The sequence below is a fragment of the Alexandromys fortis genome, unplaced genomic scaffold, assembly GCF_014885135.2.
Source record: "Alexandromys fortis isolate MF-2015 unplaced genomic scaffold, M_Fortis_MF-2015_v1.1 scaffold_16, whole genome shotgun sequence".
In the NCBI taxonomy this organism is placed as follows: domain Eukaryota; kingdom Metazoa; phylum Chordata; class Mammalia; order Rodentia; family Cricetidae; genus Alexandromys; species Alexandromys fortis.
Genome location: NW_026067893.1, coordinates 330,202 through 354,178, shown reverse-complemented (window position 1 = coordinate 354,178; position 23,977 = coordinate 330,202). Strand labels below are relative to the sequence as shown.

General features: G+C 41.0%; 2 protein-coding genes and 2 non-coding genes across 4 annotated transcripts in view; 1 reads left to right on the top strand and 3 right to left on the bottom strand.

Moving 5' to 3' along the window:
* Positions 1-943: 943 nt before the first annotated feature.
* Nanos1 (nanos C2HC-type zinc finger 1) lies at positions 944-6,606 on the top strand. Its single transcript, XM_050148885.1, has one exon. It carries the CDS (start codon positions 1,195-1,197, stop codon positions 2,008-2,010), a length of 816 nt encoding a protein of 271 aa, XP_050004842.1. The 5' UTR covers positions 944-1,194; the 3' UTR covers positions 2,011-6,606.
* Positions 5,915-23,977, bottom strand: part of Eif3a (eukaryotic translation initiation factor 3 subunit A) — a 31,102-nt gene continuing 13,039 nt past the window's right edge. The window contains exons 7-22 of the mRNA XM_050148674.1: positions 23,760-23,931; positions 22,604-22,708; positions 22,139-22,237; positions 20,564-20,680; positions 20,198-20,383; positions 19,343-19,690; positions 18,986-19,090; positions 18,516-18,629; positions 17,737-17,859; positions 16,405-16,558; positions 14,935-15,119; positions 13,143-13,231; positions 11,567-12,255; positions 9,118-9,319; positions 8,136-8,317; positions 5,915-7,065 (exon numbers count right to left, since the gene is read on the bottom strand). Of these exons, the coding sequence (XP_050004631.1) occupies positions 6,848-7,065; positions 8,136-8,317; positions 9,118-9,319; positions 11,567-12,255; positions 13,143-13,231; positions 14,935-15,119; positions 16,405-16,558; positions 17,737-17,859; positions 18,516-18,629; positions 18,986-19,090; positions 19,343-19,690; positions 20,198-20,383; positions 20,564-20,680; positions 22,139-22,237; positions 22,604-22,708; positions 23,760-23,931 (3,088 nt within the window). The 3' untranslated portion in view covers positions 5,915-6,847. The remainder of the gene's footprint in view (positions 7,066-8,135; positions 8,318-9,117; positions 9,320-11,566; positions 12,256-13,142; positions 13,232-14,934; positions 15,120-16,404; positions 16,559-17,736; positions 17,860-18,515; positions 18,630-18,985; positions 19,091-19,342; positions 19,691-20,197; positions 20,384-20,563; positions 20,681-22,138; positions 22,238-22,603; positions 22,709-23,759; positions 23,932-23,977) is intronic.
* On the bottom strand, positions 21,002-21,133 carry LOC126506330 (small nucleolar RNA SNORA19). The gene has a single exon (XR_007593183.1). It is a non-coding gene; the product is annotated as a small nucleolar RNA SNORA19 (small nucleolar RNA).
* LOC126506335 (small nucleolar RNA SNORA19) lies at positions 22,368-22,496 on the bottom strand. The gene has a single exon (XR_007593186.1). It is a non-coding gene; the product is annotated as a small nucleolar RNA SNORA19 (small nucleolar RNA).

Here is a 23,977-nt window from a genome sequence, read left to right as displayed (position 1 = left end):
TAGGTCACGTCACATTTTCGAAGTTTCAAGTTATTTTTTGAAGTTGTTGGTGTTTGCATTTTAAGTTGCCTCTTTCCCTCCTAATAAGTCCTTTATTCTCCAGGGTTTTGCAAAAAAAAAAAAAAAAAAAAAAAAAAAAAAAAAAAAAAAAAGTTACTCGTTTCAAAGCATCGGACACGCTGTTTTTCAAGTTGCACAGACTCTAGATTTCAATATAGGACCCCAGAAGATGAGCTTCAAGCAAACAGGCCCATAGAAAGAATTTCTGGCTCAGTCCTCAATACCATCTAAGTAAATATCTTACTGCCCCCAGTTTCTGAACACCTGTTGAACCTGCTATGATTCTCTACCATTTACTTCCGTGAGCTTCCTCCCTGAGCCTCAAAGTTTGTGGGAGGATTCACCCTGTGGAAAGAGCTCCGAAGCATTGTGCCAGCGGAAGTCACTGGGTCTCTAGTTGGGCTTTGATGGGAGATGGCGCCTAGCTCTGCCTCTCACAGCTTTTCTTGCTGATGACGTTGAAAGGCAAGGGGAAATGGTGGTCTCAGACCTTAACTCTCCCCCCCACCCCCACCCCCGGTCCAGCCAACGCTGCAGGTGGATACTTGTATCCCAGTGGCTCCATCGCGATCTGAGTCCACGGCATCTCACTACCCCGCAGAGAGAAAAGCAAGTGTGGCAGTCCCCACACTGGGGCGAAGGCTAGTCCCAGCCACCGCCCCTCCCGGCCCTCTCTGCAAAGCCTCCACCCCCCACCCCAACACACACACACCCGCCGCCCGCCTCCTCCCTGGCTACCACCAATCAGCATCCCGAGCGGCGCTCGCAGAGTCAGGTCGACAGCCATTGAGCGCCAGGGCCCGAGGCGGCGCCTCACCCGCCCCCTCGCAGGATGCCAGGCGCCCCGCAGCTGGCGAGGTGGGCGCAGTGCGAGGGGCGCAGGAGGCGCGCGGGGCTGGAGAGGAGCGCGCACCCGCCTCCGCTCCGCCTCCGTCCGGGGGCGCGGGCGCGGTGGCCCCGGCGGAGGATCGCAGGGGGCAGGGCCGAGACAGAGAGGAGGGGCACCGAGGGAAGCGGGAGCGATAAAAGGAGGCAAGGCTGCCCCACCCCGAGGCAGGCCGGTGGGCAGGCTCTTGCGTCCCTTCCGTCCGGCCTGTGCCGGCGGCGGGGAGGCGCGCGGCCCGCTGCCGGTCCATGGAGGCTTTCCCTTGGGCGCCACGCTCGCCCCGCCGCGCCCGCGCCCCCGCGCCTATGGCGCTCGTGCCCAGCGCCCGCTACATGAGCACCCCGGGCCCGGTGCACCCGCAGCCCTTCAGCTCCTGGAACGACTACCTGGGGCTCGCCACGCTCATCACCAGGGCTGGAGACCGCAGCACCCCGCCCTCCTCGTCCCACTGCTCCTCGCACGAAGGGTCCGGGCCCTTGGCGGCGGGGCCCACGCTTGAGCCGCCCGACGACGAGGAGGACGACGATGGCGATGAGCCAGGGGCCCGGGACCGCTACCTGGGCGGCGCGCTGGAACTGCGCGCGCTAGAGCTGTGCGCCGGCACTGCCGAAGCCGGGCTGCTGGAGGAGCGCTTCGCCGAGCTAAACCCGTTCGCAGGGCGCGCTGCCGCGGTGCTGCTGAGCTGCGCGCCCGCCGCCTCCGCCGCCCCCACGACCGAGGTGACGCCGCGAGAGGTGCCGGGCCCTGCGTGGGCTGCCGAGCCTCGTCTGCACGCGGCCTCCGGGGCGGCCGCCGCACGTCTGCTGAAACCGGAGCTGCAGGTGTGTGTGTTCTGCCGGAACAACAAGGAGGCGGTGGCGCTCTACACCACACACATCCTCAAGGGCCCCGACGGCCGAGTGCTCTGCCCGGTTCTGCGCCGCTACACGTGCCCCTTGTGCGGTGCCAGCGGCGACAACGCACACACCATCAAATATTGCCCGCTTTCCAAAGTGCCACCGCCTGCTGCCCGCCCGCCGCTGCGCAGCACCAGGGACAGCCTGCCCAGCAAGAAGCTGCGCTAGGGCCGGGCTGTGGACACCTGAAGTCATGGTCGCGCCTCCTTTTCCGTGACTCAACTTTGCAAGTGGTCTTCGTTTTGCGGAAGCCGGCGGGGCGCAGCAGTCTCCAGTGGAATGGTCGGGTCTCTGACGTTGAAATCTTGAATTTTGTCTCTAGTTTCTAAAGCGCGCATCCAGAACCGTGAGGACTGAACGAGTATGCCACCGGCTTTAAGTGGCGACTGGAGTTGCTTACTGTATACGTCGGCCTATTTTAGGTGCGCATCGTTATGAAATTGGCTCTGATTTGGGATGTTTCGTTTCATGAATGGAGGCACTTTATTAGGTCTAGAGTATTTTTTAATAGCCTCTGAACTTTAGTGTGTAAAACTAACCATTTTATGGAATGTCGGCAAACGTCTATTTTATTGTTTGATGCAATTTATTAACTTTTTAAGTTTGTCCTTACTCTATTTGCAGGTAAAACAATTCAGTACACGTTCCAGTATTAATTTAAGAGGGTGTTCCTCATCGTGGCTTGTTTCTGTCCTAACTGGGAGGTTTAAAGGCACAATCTGTAGCAGGTAGAATCGTTCTTAACCTTTTATGTATCCGATATTCTACTGGATTAGCAAGTAGCCCTTCCTACCCTTAAAATTAACTGTGCCAAGTCCTAATCATATCATGTTCATATTTGGAAATGGTGCTGTTTAAGAGACTTGTGTATTTATACAGTGACAGTATACGAATACATTAATCTCCCCTGTAACTCCTACTTAGCATTTCCTCTATGCACCATTCCCCAACCTGTCCAATTCTTTATCATGTCTGATGCTAAGATCAGAAAGGAGGAAACCCAAGAACAGTGTTTTAACTCATCTTGATTGTTCCATTTCAGGCTTACTAAATAGAAAATGGGAAACTATGAAGCAATAACCTGAGATTCAGAAGGTTGTACTCTGGGCTGTCTGCCTTCAGATATACAGGTGTGCCAAAATAAACATCATTTAAAGGCTCTAATAATTAGGGTTGGATGTAAGTATCATGACCTCCCTGGTTATGATTCCAATCTTACTGGTCTGCTTCCAGAACCTAATCTTGAGGCAAAAGTTCCTAACCCCTTATTTCCAGTAAATCCATCACGTTGAATGTGGACTATGGCATATAACTGCCATACAGACAGAAGAGGCAAAGATGGAAGTGAATTAAGATAAACTCCGACATAACACTAACACTATCTGAAAATACCAGGCAAGAGTATATAAAACTTCTGGTAGTCAGATTAGCTAAGTACTGAGAATAGACTTTCATATGAAACAGTTAATTTTGACAACAAACTGACTTCCCGTGTACCAGAGAGTGATATAAAAATACTAAATAGCTGTGCACCCTTTTGGTAAAAGGGGGTGGGGGCCACAGGGTGCATCATATCATATACAAGGAGAAGGGGTTGGTGGAAAGACATTCTTAGCAAGGAAGAAAATACCCGTTGCAGCCCCACAGAATTGCAGATTCCACTCTGCCTGGGCCTAAACTTAAGTAACAAAGCATGTAGTTCCTTGTTCTTTTGCTAAAAAATAAACCATTTGTTTTGGGGCAAAGTTTTTCAAGTTAACATAAATTCACATTCTTTCCCCTAACTGGTCTGTTTTTCAACCATTCTCAAAGGCAAGATCAAGTCATTCAGCTCTTCACTACACATGCCTTGGTGGAACTCCTGAATTTCAAAGAGCACACACCTTACCAAAACCAGGGGTGTTGAGATATGCATTCCTGTTCAGTGGATGGTACTAAGGCGACCCAAAAAAATGTGCTCACATTAACTATCTGTTATACTAACAAATGGGGAAATGACTACCAATAAAGTGCTGAGTTCTATCCCCAGCACCCACATAAAAATATGGGAATGGTGATATGCTTATACTCCCAGTGTTGGTGATGCAGAGGCCAGCCTTGCTAAAACCCTATCTCATGTTAGGTGGGCTCATGAAGACTATCCCTCTGAGGCTGACCTTCACATATGTACACATTTATGAAGTTTGGGGTGATTTTTTTTAAGCTATGGTCTTAACCACAGGGGGAAGCAGGCTAGCTCCAGGTTTGGAGAATTCCAGATTCAAAGAAACCCCTTGTGTGAACAAAATAAAAATGTGGAATGTGATTGAGGAGAGCACCTCTGACTTCCATGTACTTATACAAAGAACATGTATACACAAAAAACATCCCATACATGTTCTCTACTCTATACTAAGTCAATTTACCAGCTAATTCAAAGTCTTCGATATAAACAAAAAATATTGGTTTTCTAGTGTTAGAGCTCGAAAGGAAATAGACCCACCACCACCACCAAACCCTTGGAGCCAGGTATGAGCCTTTAATCCTTGGAATGTGATGTGACACTTTATAAAGGTTCTGTAAAAATGTTTACAGTAGAAACTCAAGTTTAGGGCTAGAGATACACTCAGTGGTAGAGCACTTGCCTAGAATGCACAAAACCCTAGGATCAATCCCCATAACAGAGAAGTAAATGAAACTTAAGACCCAAAGCTTAATACAAAACTGTGACAAGGTTGGCTTCTAAGAACACTCTGGTATCTGGTTAAACCACAAAAGGTACAGCCCTGTAACACCTTTTCCATGAGCACAACAGGCTGTGCTATGCTTTAGCCTGTCTGTCCAAACTTGTTAATTCTAGTGGCTTTTTACTTCCTTGTACTTGATTTTTTCCTACAAAATCCTGTTCAGAAGTTAAATAGCTTTGATTAGAACTTCTGTCAGATATATTAAACCAAAACCATGTATTTCAAAACTATCAGAAATGTATTTCAGATTAATTTTGTTGTCTTAAGCGTCTTGGTAAGAACATTCCCTCCAGTGTCTCGTAGTTCTATTATAACAGCCAAAATGTCTTTGGGGAAAATACAACAGATGGAAGTATAGTTTTTGAGACTGCGTCTTACCAGCCAATGCTAACCTGGAATTTCAGTATCCTTCTGCCTCCCCCAACAAAGTTCTGAGATTACATGTCATGTGGTACTGGTGGTTATTGACTATACCTACACATAGGTTCAAACCCCTTCCTGGTTGGCACTCTATGGGCAAGCATGATAAAGATCTTCTGAGGGGCCTCTCTACCTTCAAGAACAGCTACAGGAGCTGCAAGGTTCCATTGTTTACAACTGCCAAAAGCCATAGGGCTCACCTGGAGATTAATCAGCTTTCCTTTAATTTGTTAAATGAGTGCTGTGATAGTGGAATCCCACGAGCTAGACCACAAAGCAGAAGCATCAGATATTTTTGCCCCTACCCTGTTCTCTGGGTTCTCTCCCAGAACAATAAGAATGCAGACAGTGTCTGGAACCCCAGCTAAGCTGCAAAGATAGAACTGCAGGCTACCCCCACCATATACATTCAACTACATGTAGTTGATTAAAATAATCACTTGCTGGGGATTATCTCTGGCATCACAGTAGTGTCTGGCTCACTAGTAAATGCATACATAGGCGGTTACTGTCTCAAATAAAACCAATGATCTCTAGGTCTTTTGCATGTTTGAAATTCCAATCCTTGGAAGCACCATACAAAAAGCACATATTCAGTAAGAAGAGCATCAGCTCTCCCTCTTCTGGTCTGACAGCTGTAACAAATTTTTAAACCACTACCATATAATGTATAAAGCCCACCCCCACTCAAAGTTTGTCACACAAACCCCCTACAACTCTGTTGCTTTTTTTGTTTTTCCTTTTCCCAACAGATTCTGTGAATGGTAAGGACGCTTCACAAACTTGCTAGCTGCTACCATTTGCTTTGTGTTATTGTTAGGTTATTCTTTGCTACTAACACTGTTAAATTTTAATAGCATTGATAAATTCACAAAACCTCAACTGAATACATGAACTATAACACCATTAACAAATTAACACTAACACCAATTATGTAAGTATTTTATTTATCACTGAAGAAAAAACACAGCAGCAAGTTCTGTGTTGGCTTCAATAAGACCAAATAGTTATTACTCTTTAACACAGCTACTACACTCCAAAATTGAAGTCAACACAGTCATCACTACAAATTACTTGTTGAAATAATCTATCCTGAAGAAAGGAAATTAGGAAAAAATTTAAACAATTCCTCCAAACCACACATTTATAAATATTGTCATATTTAAAATGCTTGAAAGGCATGAATTAGTGGGAAAGCAGTTTTCTTTTGGCAACAGAAAAAAAAGAAAGTTTACCAAATGCTTTAAGAACCCAAAGCTGTCCTGTCCTGATCTGCACCTGAGCAGTGCCATGATGACTACAAAATGCTTATACTCACCTCTCTCAAGTAGTCTACAGAAAACCCATTGCAACCAGTGTTTGTAATATATACTGTACTGATCAGAAGCTATAGCCTAAATGTAGTTAATAGTAAATACCCAAGAAAGTATGTCCCCACTAATGCTGGGAAAGCTGTCAGATCTGTTGGCTTAAAGGGTTTTCAAATATTTTAACAGAACCTTACCTTATTCCAAATTAATTTGATATTTCAAAACAAAACAAAAAGATCAATTGTATACCAAGATATAGGTGTTAACACCTGAAGGGTTCATTTTTATTTTTTAGTTTTTTTTTTAAACAAATGATTGATGAAATAATGCAACACCTTAAATTCCAGAAAATGGCATGGTTTTTCAACCTCCTGTGAATACAGTGCATGATCAATCTATTATATATGATTAATACAAGTTCATGCTTTTTGTGTTATGGTGAGACAACATTAAAGAATTCAATTTAGACCGGGTGAAGCACAAGTATAATCCTTGAATGTGATCAAACCTATGTGGTAAGACACAAGTTTGACTCCATCGTCTTGGGCCTTAGCGTCGTACTGTTGTCCATCCATCTTCATCAGTTTCATTCTTAGTACGACGAAGGGATTCCCTGTCTTTCTCAGCTCTCCAGGAGGCTTTCTCTTTCTCACCTTCTCGTTCTCTCTCCCTCTCTCTTGAAAGAGCTGGGGGAGGAACACGACGAGGTAGATCCCGTTCTTCAGTCCGGTCATCTTTCCTGTCATCAGCTCGTCTCCAAGAGCTTGCTAGAAAAGTAAAACAAATAAAAAAAAGTCTAAGTTTGAACTGTTTTATTGGTTCAAAACAAACAAGTGAAGCAAAAGAAATGCCCACCTTAAACTATTGAGAAAATCAACAATGCAGAATCACACTTTTTAATTAATTTGTTGTCATTTTAATTATTTGTCCACATTTTAATTTTGTCATTTCTGACAAAAAAACTTTTAAAATATGAACTTGCTGACATAATTGAAAAATTGCAAACAGAAATCCTTGACCATAGAAATATCTTAACAGTTACAAACTGAACACAGGATAAAAACTATCAGAATAAAAATGTCCAATAGAGAATTTTTGGCTCTTGAATTTTAGCAAATGAATCATAAAATGTGAGATTTCAAGTTATAGTTTTAATACTCTTCTGATCCCGATGAGCGAGCAAACTGTTAAAAACCAGGTAAGGAAAGCACGGAAGTACAACGGACATCTTAAACTAGCTAAAAATACTTAAAATTTGTTGTTGTTGCCGCCAAGTGATGGTGGCAGTGCTCACCTTTAATGCCATCACTTGGAAGGCAGAGGCAGGCAGATCTGAATTATAGGCCAAGCTGGAATAGATTCTGGGACAGCCAGGGTTACACATAGCACAACACTGCCTCAAAAAAAAAAAAAAAATCCAAAAACAAATAGATAAAATTTAAAATATTGTTTAGGTGTTTACAGTTAGGGATGTGAGTACAGATAACAGCTTTCAGGGAGTGAGTTCTTTTTCTACTATGTAGGTCCCCAGGTCTGACATCAAGTTGCCAAGCAAGAGCTTCACTCAGCCATCTCACCAGCCCCAGAGTGTCTTTGCATTTACACACCTGTGTTCATACACCAGGACCTTATACAATTAATACTGTTCTCTCCAATCTCACCAGTTTCTGCTACTTATCATTTAGTCTATTGTACACTTGCCTTATACACAAGATGATAACCAAGTACACTACATTTGCTCTTATTTTCAATGTTCATATAAATCTCAAAGATAATTATATAGAGCCCCAATCCTGCCACAAAACTGTTCATTCCGACCCCCAAAATGTCTCTCTACCTTCTTCTCGCTCTGATCTGAGGGGAGGTCCTCTCCGGTCTCTATCATCTCTTAAATCCCTCCTTTCTCTCAGGTCTCTCAGATCACGACGACGGTCATCGCGGTCTCTATCATCACGGCGACTTGAATCTCGCCAGCTTGAAGATTCTTCTGCTGGTCCTCTTCTCCAGCCACCTTCATCCCTGTAGCCATTTAAAGTAACAAGTTCAGATCTTGGTAGAATACCTGGGTAATTTCAACACACCAGCCTCATGGGTGGTGGTGCATACCAGCTTGAGGCCAGCCTCACCTACAGAATGAGATCCAGGGTAGCCAGGGCTTCACAGAGAAACCCTGCCTCAAAAAAACAAAAACAAGTATGTGTGGTGAGGGGGTGGGGTGGGAGGGGACGACACGGACACACAACACACCAAATCCAGTTATTATTCTGAGGTTTAAACTCCCAACACCTCAATCTCAATCTGGTATCTAAGGCACCTAGACCACTTTACCTACAACAGCACAACCCATCTCCTAGAGCTAGATTACTAGCCACATGAAGCTGCTGCCTGCCATGCTGGACAAAATACAGAGAACTTTCCCCACCAGATTTGCTAAAACTTTTACTGCTAATAAAAACTGGGCGTGTTGTCAACAGACTATAAATCTCAGCATATGAGTGCTGGATAAAAACTGGAATTCAGGTCATCCTAAGCTACATATTAACACTTCATCTTCTCAAAAACCAACAAGAAAGGATAATTTAAAGACAATTAAGATAATTCATTGCTCTAAGAAACAGGAGTAGTAGACACCCAGACTGGCCCATTTACCTGGTAAACAACCTGCAGGCAGCCAATAAGAGTTAAGCTCCCCCCCACCACCCCATTTTTTTTTTTTTTAACTTTCTAGATACCCTGTTTATCTAAATGGCATTACTTATCAAAAATGATTTGGAGTGCACAGCGAAGTGTAAGAGAACTACAAGCAGGGTCATCCCAACCTGGGTCTTCTGAAGCGATCCTCCCGGTCTCCATCTCTCTCTCTGTCCCTTTCTCGCTCAGGGTCCTTGTCGTTCTCCTCTCGATCTTGACTGTCTCTATCCCTCTCTTTGTCTCTATCCCATTCACGTTCTTCTGATGGTCTTGATTCCCGTGGTGGACCCCAACTCTCTTCTCTAGCCTTTTCTTTCTCTCTCCATCCACCTATTTTATAAAAAGAAGCAATTTTATTTTTAACAGATTAGCAATTGTATGTTTGTGTGGTGCTGGGTATTTAATAAGACCTTATGCATGCTAAGCAAGTTGTCTATCAACTGAGCTCATCCCTGGCCTTTATGAAGGTATCTTAGCATTAATTCATCATCCTAAGCAAATTGAAGATACTCTTATTCCAGTAAGAAAATTAAACAAAACTAAATCCATGTGTGTGCCATATATATATATATATGTATATATATATATATATATGGCTGGTCATTAGCAACTTTTCTAAATTATGTATCTATAGGGAGTTTAAACAGTCTCAATGTAATGTTTCATAAAATAACAGATTATCAAATATTTCTTGTTGTGTACATTGCCAGCATAAAAATCTGTTCTAGCCGGGCGGTGGTGGCGCACGCCTTTAATCCCAGCACTCAGAAGGCAGAGGCAGGCAGATCTCTGGGAGCTCGAGGCCAGCCTGGTCTACAAGAGCTAATTTCAGGACAGGAACCTAAAAGCTACAGAGAAACCCTGTCTCGAAAAATCAAAAAAAAGAAAAGAAAAAAATCTGTTCTAATTGTATTACAGAGTACTCAGTTAAGCAGAAAACTTCAGAGTTTCCTGGGAATAACTACCCCAATTATGAATTTATACTCTGTAATATTTTATCAGTGACTCTTTCCTATTCCTGTCCTGTGACATTTACCCCACCATCCAGTTACAAAACAAGGATAAATGCTTTGATTCTGCCTGGTGTTGCTAACATCTCACTGGTGCATTATAGGTACAAAGCTCATTACCACTGTACCTTACTTTCATATCAATAAGTAACAAGCTACAGACTTAAATCCCACTTATATTAACTTAATTAATCCTTGCCATAATTAAGTCAATCCTAACTATTGTCAGATTCTTGTATTTTCTGTTCCAAAGACAGGGTCACTCTATGTAACCCTGGCTGTCCTAGAACTTACCATGGAGACCATGCTGGCCTTATTTTCAGAGATCCTCCTGCCTCTGCCACCAGAGGGTTGAGATTAAAAGTGTGTGCCATCACACCCAGCCCACTTGCAAATAAATATTTATAATCTCAAATTAATACTTGTGGCAATTTTGTAATTACTCAGTTCAGAAAGAAAATTAAGTTGTCTTCTGACATATGTAATACCAGCTCAGGTTTGTAGCACTCTGACTCACAGAATCAGCTTTTTTAACTATGAAAAAATGTCCTTATAAAGGTCTGCTTATTTAGTACTGTGATTTTTTTTTACTCTACTATGCAAATGACCACAAGAATAGGCTAAAGTACTATCTCAAATTTAAGGGGAAATGCATGTGTTAAGACAAACTTTGTTCAATCATCGGTTACCAAAACTGCTGGCCATGGATTCACTATTTCAAATCAGTACTGCTTTGAGCAAAGTGGATTTAAACAGAAACACATCAAGAGGCAAATTATATGTTGATGGATGGCAGAATAACAGAAAGGCATCTAAGCTTGTATTTCTTCTAGGATTTCTCAGTATTCACAGCAACTTTATAGGACACATCACAATTTACTAAGAACCTACCATACTGCCAATCTCATTTTACACAAAGCATGGAAATCTAAGGTCACATAATTCAACATGGAATATGGCCAAGATTAGAAAAGATAAAAAGGTTTGCCACAGAAGTCACAACCAGTATAAGCAAAAAAGGTGATACTTAGATCTAAACAAAGGAAGGACCATTCTGGGTACTGCAAAAAGGAACTGGGAGTGGGGAAAAATGGCAGAAGCCAGTTAGCAGGGCAAGAAGAGCTCAAAGGACATATACTCAATTTTAATCAGAGGGAACACAAAAGTTGGTAGATTTAAGGGTCCTCAAAAGGCAGACTGAAAGGGGCTGGAAAGAACACTCAGTGATTAACAGCACATTCTGTTCTTGCAGTTCAATTCCATATACCCATATCAGGAGGCTCTAATTGCCTTCACTCTGCCTCCACGGACACCTGCATTCACGTGTACACACCCGCACACAGGCAATTTTAAAATAATGAGATCCTGAGTATAATCCCAGGGTGGACTGGACAAATGAGAGTAATTTTCATTTAAAAATCATTGTACAGGTATTTGAAAAAAAAAAAAAACCTACCTACATTTTTTTTAAAAAAGACATAGTACAACTGTCATTTAGGCCTACAATTTAATTTTTTACCCACCAAATTCCACAAAAGCATCTAATTTTTTAAATATGAAATCTTACCTGGCTTGACAAATGGTCTCCAAGGACCAGGTCTTGCATCATCACCCCGTCTGGGAATCCTATCATCGTCCATATTTCTCCAAGGCCCTCGGTCATCATCCGCACCTCTCCTGGGAATCCTATCATCATCAGCATTCCTCCACGGTCCTCGGTCTTCATCTAACCCTCGCCTGGGACCCCGGTCATCATCCATGCCCCTCCTGGGACCCCTGTCATCATCAGCACTACGCCAGGATGACCGCTCATCATCAGCACCTCCTCTTCTCGGCCCCCGGTCCTCATCCATCCCACGTCTAGGTCCTCTGTCCTCATCTGCTGTACGCCAGCTTCCTCTGTCGTCATCCAGTCCTCGTCTGGGAGGTCTGTCGTCATCCAGTCCTCGTCTGGGAGGTCTGTCGTCATCTGTGTGACGCCAGCTGCCCCTATCATCATCACCAATTCGCCGGGGAGGTCTGTCATCATCTGCATTACGCCAGGAAGGACGGTCATCATCTGTTCCTCTACGAGAAAATCTATCTTCATCAGGACGTCTAGGCCCTCTGTCATCATCCAGGCCACGCCTAGGGATGCGATCATCATCTGGTCTAAGAGATGATTCTCTCTCTTCATCATCTCCCAAGCGCCTCAGTCGATCCTCATCTCTCCTGTGAGGTCTCTCATCATCCCGAGTTTCTCCACGTCTCCAGTCCCTAAGGAGCAATAAGGTACAAGCCTTAAAAGCAAATTTTTCAGAAAGCATATGGATCTTTGATTTCACTCATTCTTCTAAATCACTAAGTCTAAATTCATTAATTCTGGTCCTTTAAAAATGTTTTCCAAATAAAAATTATACAAAATCCAGTACCTTAGCAGACAAGATCCTGAAAACAATCACCTGTGCCTTCCCAAGAGCACCTTGTCAAGTTCTATATCTTTTACAATGAACTTTTGCATAAATTAAGCACTATTCCTACCAATAGTTATTACCATAAAAAATAGTTCAAAAACTAAGCATGTAGTGTAGTGGTAGAGTGCTTGCTATACTAATTATAACCTTTGATTCTATCTCCCAGTATTACAAAGATTAAAGAATATATTAAAAAACAAAAAAACTGTTCAACCTTCTTAGAAAAATGTTATAGACAGCTCTTTTTGGGGAGAGGTTTTCTGTGTAGTCCCAGATGTCCTGGGAACTCACTCTAGAACAGGCTAGTCTGAAACTCAAGAGATACACCTGTATCTCTGCCACCCAAGTACTGGGACTAAAAGTGTGTGCCACAACACGACACATTTCATTCTTATTCTTTGAACTCAGTGCTATTGGGGTCTAATGGTGTTTCTCAAGATTTATATGGATCAGTCATCAGAGCAATGCTGAAGGAAAAAACAACTATAAAGAAAAGTCGCATTAACCAGGCATAAACTTGCAAATCCAACACTTGGGAAGTAGAAATAAGGAGTTTCAAGGTTATATTAAAGCTACACAGGGCCATGACCTTGGTTCAAATAATAGATGGATTATTCTATAATCCCAATCTGATTTTTTTTAATCTACATACCAGGATCTAAGACAAGGTGTTCTCATGGTTCCACTTACTTCTCTGGCGGGCCTCTCCTCCACTCAGAGTCAGCTTCTGGTCCTTTCCTCCATGTGCCTTCTGAATCTCTATCTCCCCACCGAGAGTCCTGCACCCACAAAGCAAAGAGGCATCATAGTAATAAAAGTTACAATGCCAACTACTAGAATTGTAACAAGCATTTCATGCTTTCATTAAATAACCTCAAGATCCTAAAAAAAAAAGTCTGGTTGAAGGAGGATGCACAACTCTAACTTCATCATCACTTGGACAGTCAACAGGATCAAGAACCTTTTAAAAGCCAGCCTTGGTTGTCTAAGATCCTCTCCTTCCACAAAAATAAAAAACTAGGTACTGGAAAGAGCTCAGTTCCCAGCAATATCAGGTGCCTCACAATTTTACCTGTAACTCCAGTTCCATTGAACCCAACAATTCTGTGGGCACCTGCACTCATGTGCAGAGAGTTGTGAGCTGCCATGTGCCCACATGCATATAACTAAAAATAATCATTTAGGAGGCTGAATAGATAGCTAAGCAGTTAAGAGCACTGGCTGCTCTTCCAGGGGTCCTGAGTTCAATTCCCAGCAACCACATGGTGACTCACAACCATCTATAGTGAGATCTGGTGCCCTCTTCTCGCATAAAGTCATACATGCAGATAGAGCATTCATATACATAACACAAATCTTTTTAAAAAAAATCATTTAAAAAATTAGAAAAAATTAATCGATGGACAGTGTGTAGTTTAAAGGGTAAAGTTGCTGAAGCACAAGTATACAGCTGAAACTGTGAAAAGGGTTTGTCAAGTATGTTCCCTTTGGCTCTCAGTAATTAGTATAAACCAAAGGAAGCTGAGACAGAAGAGCAGATTTAAGGATCACACACGCTATCATTATGAAAACTAGAAAAGGTCTGGAAGAAAGTCTAGAAGGATATGACTGGGAAGACATAGGAATCAGAAGCGACATAGGGTGTAATTAAAACTGAACTATGAGGGGCTGGCAAGATGGCTCAGCAGTTAAGAGCCCTGGCCGTTCTTTCATAGAGTTCAATTCCCAGCACCCACATGGCAGCTCACAACTCTTTGTAACTCCAGTTCCAGGGGATCTGACATCTCATACATGCAAGCAAAACAGTAGTACACATAAAACAAAAATAAATAAATCATTTAAAAAAAGTTTAAAAAAGAGAGAAACAGTCGTAGAAGTATCCCCACTGGGTGAATGAAAGAATGAAACATGGGAAACAGAGGCTCCTTAGTTCCCTAAGGTGCATTCCCCAGAGCTCAGTACTTTACAAAAGCTTGGCCCCATGTGAAAACCTATGTTCACAGGTAATGCCTGCCTAGCACGGGTGTTCCCACCCATCCTTCAGTCTATAAGGAAAAAAAGAAAAACAAAAAACTGAACTATGATTAAGTGGATAAAAGACCACAAATGAGAACAATTCAAAAGATAAGAGAAACAAGTCAATCTGTGTTCAAGCAATTTTTTATCACCTAGGCCCCCAATTACACATTCTGAATAAGGTTGAGATGGACCTAATTAACTCTCCCAAGTGATGGAGACACTATGAAACTGAACAGTTTTTTTGTATTTAGGTAGTCAAGACAATGTCCAATAGTTCATCGGGCCACAATATTATACAAGAAAATTCATTGGTGATTCTACATGTAACTAAAACAGAATAAATAAATATATAAGGGTTGGGAACACAGAACACAACTCTGTTAACAGTGGACTTGCCAGATGAAGAGTCTGGATTCCCTCTCCAGCACTAAAGAGAAACCAAGAGAATAACTTCTGCACTCACCTTCCTAGAAAGTGGGTCATCACCAAGTCTCCTCTCTTCCTCTCTGCGCCGTTCTCTTTCTTCAATTTCCAGTTCCCTCTGCCGTTTTTTCCTTTCTACTTCTTCCAGTTTCTTGACTCTCTCTTGATACTCTCTAAGTTCTTCCTCCCGTTTTGCTCTCTCAGCTCTCTCTCTTTCTTCTCGCTCTATAAAATGTTTTTCAGGTTACTCCAATGTGATTCCCACCCATACCATCAGGGCTACTTTTCTGGTACATGTAGAGTAGAGGTGGAACAGAGCAGAGCTGAAGAGGTGACTCAAACTGCTCTTCCAGAGAACCTGGGTTCAAGTCCCAGCTTCCACATGGCAGCCACAGTCATCTATAACCCCAATATCTGACATCCTCACAGACATACACACAGGCAAAAAAACCAATGCACATAAAAGTAAATAAATAGTTTTTCAAAGGCAAGAATATTAAAACAAGCCAGGTAGTAGTAGTACACAACTTCAGTCCCAGCACTCATGAGGCAGAGACAGGCAGATCTGGGTTTGAGGACGACCTGGCCTACACAGTGAGTCCCAGGACAGACAGGGCTACTCAGAAATTCTGCCTTGAAAAAATAAACGACAACAGAAAAGAATATTAAAACAAGGCCATCAAGATAGCTCAGCAGATAAAAAACATTTACATGTAAGTTAACTATATACATTTAATCCCTAGAACCTACATAAAAATTAAAGAAAATCTGACTCCTAAAAAGTTGGCCTCTGACCCCCCCACCAGCACACCTGCCCCATATATATCACATATACCCATTAATGAACAAAAATTTAAAGAAATCTAAAATAGCTGGCAATCAACAAATAGCAGTTGAGAGTCAAGAAAACAAGTAGTCCGCAATGATTTAGGACATCAGTTGACACAAATCCAGACATACTTGGAAGAACTGCCTCCATGAGACTGGCCTATTGACATATCTGTGGGGACACTTTCTTGTTTGCTGATTGCTGTGGGCAATTCCATCATTCATCCCTGGACTACACAAGAAAGGTAGCTGAGCCACGAAGCAGTCAGTTCTCCTCCATGGTCTGAGTCAGTTTGTCTCCAGGTTCCTACCCTGAGTCCACTAGCAGACTCTCTCACTTCCTCAGTGATGGACTATGATATGGAAGCCAAATAAATCATCTCATCCCCCAAGCTGCTTTTGGTCAGTGTTTTAGCATAGCAACAGAAACCAAATTACAACAAATTCTTAATATGTGATACCAGGTATATAACCACATATGTAATAATCATTAATAATACAGGATAATAAAATACCAAGAGGGAAAAAAGTATGTATAGGTTGATAGAGGAAACAGCAGCTATAAATAATGCATTAGGTTATCTGTATAGTAGAGACCAATTATGCAGATTCCTTTGTTTTCTAAATAAGATCGTAAAATAGGACATCTAACAATTACCATGCCGTTTATCTAAACGGATACCTTTTAGCATCTGTTCTTCTGCTCTCCTCTGTTCTTCTTCTTCCTTTTCTCTGTAGTAAGTTATCTTCCGTTCTTCTTTTCGTTGTCTTTTCCGTTCTTCCAGACGATTATGTCTTTCTTCTGCTAACCGCTCTTCAAACTGTTTCAATTTTTCCTGTGAATTAAACGGATATATTCCCCCACAAAGGTCAATTTTGTCCAAATTATAAATCAAGAATATACTTTTTTTTTTTTTTTGGATTTTTCGAGACAGGGTTTCTCTGTAGCTTTTTGGGTCCTGTCCTGGAACTAGCTCTTGTAGACCAGGCTGGCCTCAAACTCACAGAGATCTGCCTGACTCTGCCTCCCGAGTGCTGCGATTAAAGGCGTGTGCCACCACTGCCCGGCTTCAGGAATATACTTTTTTTACGTGTGTAAGCTCACAAGATCTAAAAGCCATAGAAAGTGGCCACCAAGGAAAGACAAAAGAAGAATCTCTTAAAAGGTAAAGAAATTTTATCAGTGTGTGTGTGTGTGTGTCAAGTTTTAAAATACTGAATTACACTTAACTAAAGCTAAACACTGGACTGAGAGAGCGCTTTGTCTGGCACATCTGCGGCCATAGGTTCAACTCCCAGTTTCAGTCCCTACCTCAAAACAAAAGAAGAAAAAAGGGGGGGAAAAAACCTAGTCACATTTTATTTATTTATAACAAAGAAAATGACTATCTAAGAACTTAACAAACATCTTTGATTTAGTTCTAGTTCCCTTTCTTTTTTTTTTCCTTTTTTTTTTTTTTTTTTGGAGACAGGTTCTCTCTAGTCATGAACTTACTAGGTAGACCAAGCTGGCCTCCAACTCAGATAGATCTGCTTGCCTCTGCCTCCGAAGTGCTGCAATTAAAAGTGTACACCACCATTCCCAGCCCTGATCTAGTTCATTTCTGAATCAGAGTTTAAAAAAAAAAAAAAAAAAACTCAGAACTTAAAAGCACACATGAATCTGGAGTTAGCCATGGTGTGCCTGAAATTCTGCCTCCTTCAAGAGGTTCAGTGTCAAAACACACAGCATGACAAACAGGCCCCATCCCCAAAACCCACACTTCTATCAAATGAGAAAAATCAATTTTCATCTTTGAAACATTTCTTGAGATGATTAAAATATGTCCCAACTCTTCCTACTGAAATATCGAATAACTACTTTAACTCAAGACAGATCTTGCCAATGTTAAGGGAGAAAGAATCCTTAAACACACACACACACACGAATGAATCAATGAATGAATGAATGAATGAATGAAAAGAAACCCTCAAAGCTCACAAATTAAGGTTCCCTTAAGCACAAGAATCTCACCTCATAAACAGACTGCCGGGCTGCTTTGAGTCGCATCACAAATAGATCTCTGTCTTCCAACATACGTGACATTCGGTTCTTATGTTCCAGAGCTTTTTCTCGTTCTAGCTGCATTGTAGTAATCTAAAGTACACAACAGAAGAGTCATCTCCAAAGCATTTGTTTTCCTAATTGACCCCAAAAGGATTCTAATAGACATTCTTTAAAACTGAGAAACTGCTCCTTCCCCATTGTATCTTGTGGTAACAGTATCCCAGTAGACCCCCAAAATAGAAGGCAGGGATAAGAGTCTGAGGACATTAGTGAGAGTTTTGAGCAAAACTATTTAATTATACTGGAAGTTAAGGCAAATTGTCAGATTTTCTTCTCAGCCCAACGAAAATACAGAAGACTCCAAACTGTCCCAAGTGCTACTTGACCTTCAGCATTTTCTACTTCTACTTAGTCTGAACACTTCTGTTTGAGAATTATCAAAAAAATTCCAATTTATTTGTTATAAAGCAGGAAGAACAACAAAAGGCCTATAAGTCTCCAGGTACTACACTGACTACAGGTGCCACAGGGCCCCACAGCAAGGCCCTTCTCTCGTGTACGTGCACACAAGGCTGTGACTTACAGTTTCATATTAAATCTTTACTGTGAATATTTCTCCTTCCAAACTATTAGTAAGCAATTGTTAAAAGCACAATTTCTAGCAAAAAAATTTAAAAACTGTTTCATTGGCAGACTTATAACTTAGTTTATATAGTATATAATACCACAATGAAATGGAAGCTTACTCTTTCTTCTTCCTGTTGCTCCCACAGGTCCATATCTTTAACTCTTTGCTCCTCATAAGCACTCTTTATCAAAGGAATTTCTTCTAAACGCTTGGCTCTTTCAAAATAGTCAATCTGAATGGTATGAAAGCAAATGCAGTTTTACAAAGTAACTTTTGTTTTTAAGATTTTAGAGACAAGGTTTCACTATGTAGCTCCAACTGTTCTAGAACCAGGCTAGCCTCAAATTCAGAGATCCACCTGCCTCTACCTCCCAGGTGCAAGGATTCAAGGCATGTACCACCACCACTACCCAGCCAAAATAACTCTACTTAACTCATGTGAAAAGATTAAAAATCCCATTAGGCAGGAAGATCATTTAGAAGACAATTTGGAGAACTTTTATTAAAACTAAAAAAACTTTAAAAAAAAAAAAGTCAAAACAAAACAAAACCCTCAAGGAAAAAAAAAAAATCCACCCTTTCTTTTACCTTCTTTTCTTGATTCTTCAGGCGTTCCTGAAGTTCCTTCTTTTCTTTCTCCAGTTGTTCAACCTGTTTGGCCATGATAAAATCTGGATCCAGTTCTTCAAGGTCCTGATGGCAACACAAAAGCAGAATGGTCACTACAACATTTTAGTTTATATTTATTTCAGACAGAAACATTTTAGCTTATATGTATTTGAGACACGAATTCTCTCTATAACCCTGGCTGTCCTAGAATTCCAGCCTGCCTGGTCCACCTGCCCCTGCCAACTCCTGGCTACAAATTTTAAAGATTAATTTTAATTATAGGGGAGTGTTGCCTGGAGGGCCCAAGTGTTGATGAGTGACTGATGTGCTACATACTTCAATGTCGATGTCTTTGAATGCTTTGGCACCCAGTTCTGTCTTCTTGATCTGCTCTAACCGCTCCCGAACAGTCTTCTTTTTGATTTGCTCATGTTCCTGAAGAATTCGTTCCTTTTCTCGCTCCTTTGCCTCCTGGCGCAGCCTCTCTTCTTCAGCCTTCCGTACTTTCTGGAGCTCCGCTTCCCTCTGCTCCAGTTCTTCTTTCTCACGCTGGATATTCAGACTCTCAAGACGCTCTTTCCTTTCCTCAATTGTCTGTCGACGAGCCAGAATCCGCTGATGCTCTTTTCGTGAATTTTTAAGGTATGCAGTAACTGCCAACTGATGCTGTTCTTCTTTCTCTTGCTTCAAAAACAAATACATTTTTTAAAGTGATTATAATTATGACCTGGTATTAGACAGCAGTAGTAAAAATAAGTGTAAAATATTAGCTTTCCACAAATATGTGTATTTAGTAAGATAATGTTCTAGTATCCAAGTACTATAGCACTACAGTTATTCGCTCTCAAACTAGCAATGACACAAGCTAAAACACTATTTGCCAGTCTATTATTGTTCTCAGCTCCAAATTTATTGTGTCAAGACAAGATAGAGCTCACCAACAATCATTTAGCAAGAACACAATCACCTCAACAACTAGGCCAAGGTTTTTGTGTATGTTGTCTGCTGTTTTGTATAACATATCCATTATAACCCATTGAAAGGCAGTTCAACAACTTGTCTTGACAAAAGCATCTCAACCACCAGTGAAATTATAAAATCTCTTCCACAGATTTCATCTCAAACCATATTGTGAAAGATATACAAGTACCTCAAAACTTTTATAGCTCATATTCCCCTCAAAACACATACCAGAATGTGAGCAGGCTTGATGACTTCAAGGGCTTTTGCAAGCACTGAGGACATGGCTGTGAGCTGATTTCTTATTTGTTCTGATGGCATACTTTGCAGATGAGGGCCAATTGGGGCATCTTCTCGAGTTGCATAATTCAAGTCTGATCCAAAACTCAGAGTCCGAGAAGTATGATCAATACGAACCTTTGAAAATTAAATTATCAAACCTAAACTTACAACTGCATTTGAGAAGAAAATTATCATCCAAAAAGTTAATAGAAAACCAATGAGAATTTACTAATTAGACTCAAACTATTGTATCAAAAGCAGAGTTTCAAAGACCTTCTAACCGGCCACCAGTGCCTCCTTATATATAGCACATACCTGCAGGTCGCAGTGCCTGGCTGCATCTACTATGGCCCGTTCCAGTTGGAAAGCATCAACAAAAGGAACCAGAGAAGTCAAACGAGAAAACTCAATGCTCTGATAAATCTGAGCCACCTGCACAAAAAAAAAAAAAAAAAAAACAGGGTTAATAATAAGAGCTACTATATAGTCACACTTTTTATGCGCAATTTCATGGTAGCTAGAGAAAGCAAAAATTATGACCACTGTCCAGAAAAGGTAAAAAACTGAAGTTCATGCAATTCAGCATAGCAGTAGACTATGGGAACTGGAGTTCCCAAGGCTCTGAATCATATGCTGTACTTATTATACATAACCATCTTCTGAATTCCCAGTTTCATAAAGTCAAAAATCATTAAATGGCCACATATTTGTAGATAAAAGCCTACTACTTCCCTAAATACTTGTAATGTTTATTTTTGTTTGAAGGAGACTGGCAGCATTACTATATACAGTTACTCTGCTAATTAACCTTCAAGTATTTGTATAGCACATAAGAAATAACACTGCTCACATATTCAGAAGAAAGCAGGTCAATGAAATGTGCAACAGTATTCCCTCAACAAATGAAAATAAAGTACAAAGAACTTACACCACCAATAAACTCCCAACACTCAACCATAGTTATGACATTGAATTACTATGACAGAAAAATACCAATAGTCAGTGTAAGCAAAAAAGGAAAGACCATTACTGGTAAGATGCTGTTAATATAGTCTTCTCAGGAGCTGCTAAAGATTTAATTACATAAACTGTGTGACTAACGTATGCCGCAGGAGTCTCACTCACATGCAAAGGTATATGCATATTAACTGTTTGATGCTCTAACACTTTCTAATGGGGAAACCCTAAAGGAGTTCCAGTGGCAAGAAATAGATGATGTCGTTACTATTATCTGAGTAAGTAGAACTTTCAGACTATGAAAAATAATGTAGGTAAAATTTTAAAGGAATACGGGAGCCCTATATTAGCAAGGAAAACTCAGGGCCACACTTGGAAGGCAGAAGCAGGCCAATCTGTTGATTTCAAGGCCAGTTTGGTCTACATGAGTTCCAAGATAGCCAGAGTAAACAGCCAGACTCTATGGAGGGTAGGGCAGAAGAGGTCAACTACAACCCAACACCTAAGGAAACTCGGTAGTATTTGGCAAATAAAGAGAAGGGAAGAACAGTTGTTAAGTCATTGAGTCTGTTTCAAAATTACAAATACAGAAATTGAGCAGGAGTGGAAATTGGGATGGCTTTCACTTAAGTAAATCTAAACTTTTTTTTTTCAGTTTTATCTTCAAAATAAAGAATAAAGGGGCTACAGAGGGGAGCTTTCCAGCGCCAGTCAGTCTAGCTATTTGTCAGCTTCAGATTCAGTGACAATCTCAAAATACAAGCTAGAGAGTAACAGTTAACAGAGAAAAGACGGGCAATGTCCACCTCTGGCCTTCACATACTTGTGTGCACATATACAAAGCAAGTGTGTGCAGACAAATATTTGCAATAGTGACACAAAGTCAAGGACAGAAATTTCACTTTCTCCATAAAGCTTTTGCTTGCATTTTACCTGTTGCAGAAGGCGGAGTATGGTATTGTTCTGTAGTTGTGGTACATACTGTTGCAATTCTGGTTCCTTTTCAGGTTGTTCCCTAACCCAATTTAATACCTATAAAATCAATTAAATTGAGAAAAAATATAGTTTATACACAAATAGTTCAGATTCTTTCAACTTCTTATATATATATATACAAATAGTATATAATATAAAGATACAAAAATCATCAAACACTATCAAAACTTGTTTGAAGGTGACTGACAACAGTGGCAGAAATAGTCATGTTGCTAATTTACCTCCAAAAGTTTGTTTAGCACATCAGAAATATCTTTTCTCTTGATATGAAGAAAAAAGACAATAAAATGTGCACTTTTCAACACATGGGGGGAGGGCTTCTTTCTTTGACAAAATACAATGCTCAACTGCAATAATGCCAACATTATGGTAAAGACAAAAACCACCCATGCCAAAGCTTACCTTTGTGACTCTCTCACAGAGTTTTAGTGGGTTGAATTCTACCTCCAGCCAGTTGTAAAGATCTTTTACTTCTGGGACAACATATTGTAGCACATTGAATCTGACCTATAGTAAGAAAGGCAAAACGTTTAACCGCTAAAGGAAATTTTCTAGCAGAGATTTTGGACTACAAATAAAAATAGAAAATTAACTGACCCCAGTTCCTTATCAATTTACCAAATCCAATACAATCCAAACCATTACTTAATTACCCCATATTGTTTCTACCTATAATTAACGACCCAAAAAAACACTTGAAAAGAGAATATTAGGTAACATACAATATTTACAAAGGCTGGACAGCACAAATCACATAGCCAAAAAGGCAAAGTAACAGAGCTTACATGGGGGGGGGGGGGCAAGTTCAAAGCAGAGCTTCTCTGTGGAGCTATAGCTGTCCTAGAACTTGCTCTGTAGACCAGAGTTGGCTTCAAACTCAGGGATTGGCCTGCTTCTGTCTCCCATCTACTGGGATCAAAGGAGTGTGCCACCACTGTCCCGCAACAAATTATTCTTATACACAAAGTATCACAATAATTAGTAGGGCGACTCTATTGTGTACAGAGTCAAATTTGGAAAACTCAGCGTTTATTAACAGAACAGTGCTGGTCCCTTGTATCATCAGGTTCCACATACACAATCAAATTTAGATAATACTCAAGAAAAAAATTACACCTGTCCTAAATGCTTTCTCCTTATCATCTAAACAACATAACAATTGTACAACGTGGTATAAATTTAAGTATTCTAAGTAATTTGGAGATTATATTCCAATCTTACATGAAGTTATGTATGGATTATATGCAAATACAACCATACCCTATTCAGTGTACCAGTAGTTTTGATGTGCACTGGGATCTGAGATGATGATCTGAACCAGTATCATGTAGACACTTTCAGGTGTAACTGAAAATATGCTTTACTCATCACATACCCTGATGATAAGGTCTTTAATAAGTCTCCTCAAATGAACAAGCTATCCACCCATTTCATCAGTGGGTCCTTGTCCAACATCAGAAGTCTGACAATGAATCTGAACTCCCAGTATTTAATCATGAATTAAAACTTACCACAAAGTTTTCTCTCCAGAGCAATTAATGCTTATACTTATACTAACCATATCATTAATAAGGCCGATTCGTGTGGGTGGGGCCTGAAGACCTAGCAGTGTTGCAAGGCGTCGCTGCTTCTCAATTATAATACCATCCATATCCAAAAGTCGAGCAATGTCAGTTCGCTCAGGAGTAATAGGTATGGAAAGAGTCGCCAAAAGGACTCTAGTTGACATTCTGTGGTAAACAAAGTTTAATTTATTGAGATTATAAATGTGCTTCT

What these genes read in the sequence shown, in the direction of transcription:
- Nanos1 (XM_050148885.1), top strand. Translation starts at nt 1,195, where the DNA reads ATGGAGGCTTTCCCTTGGGCGCCACGCTCGCCCCGCCGCGCCCGCGCC.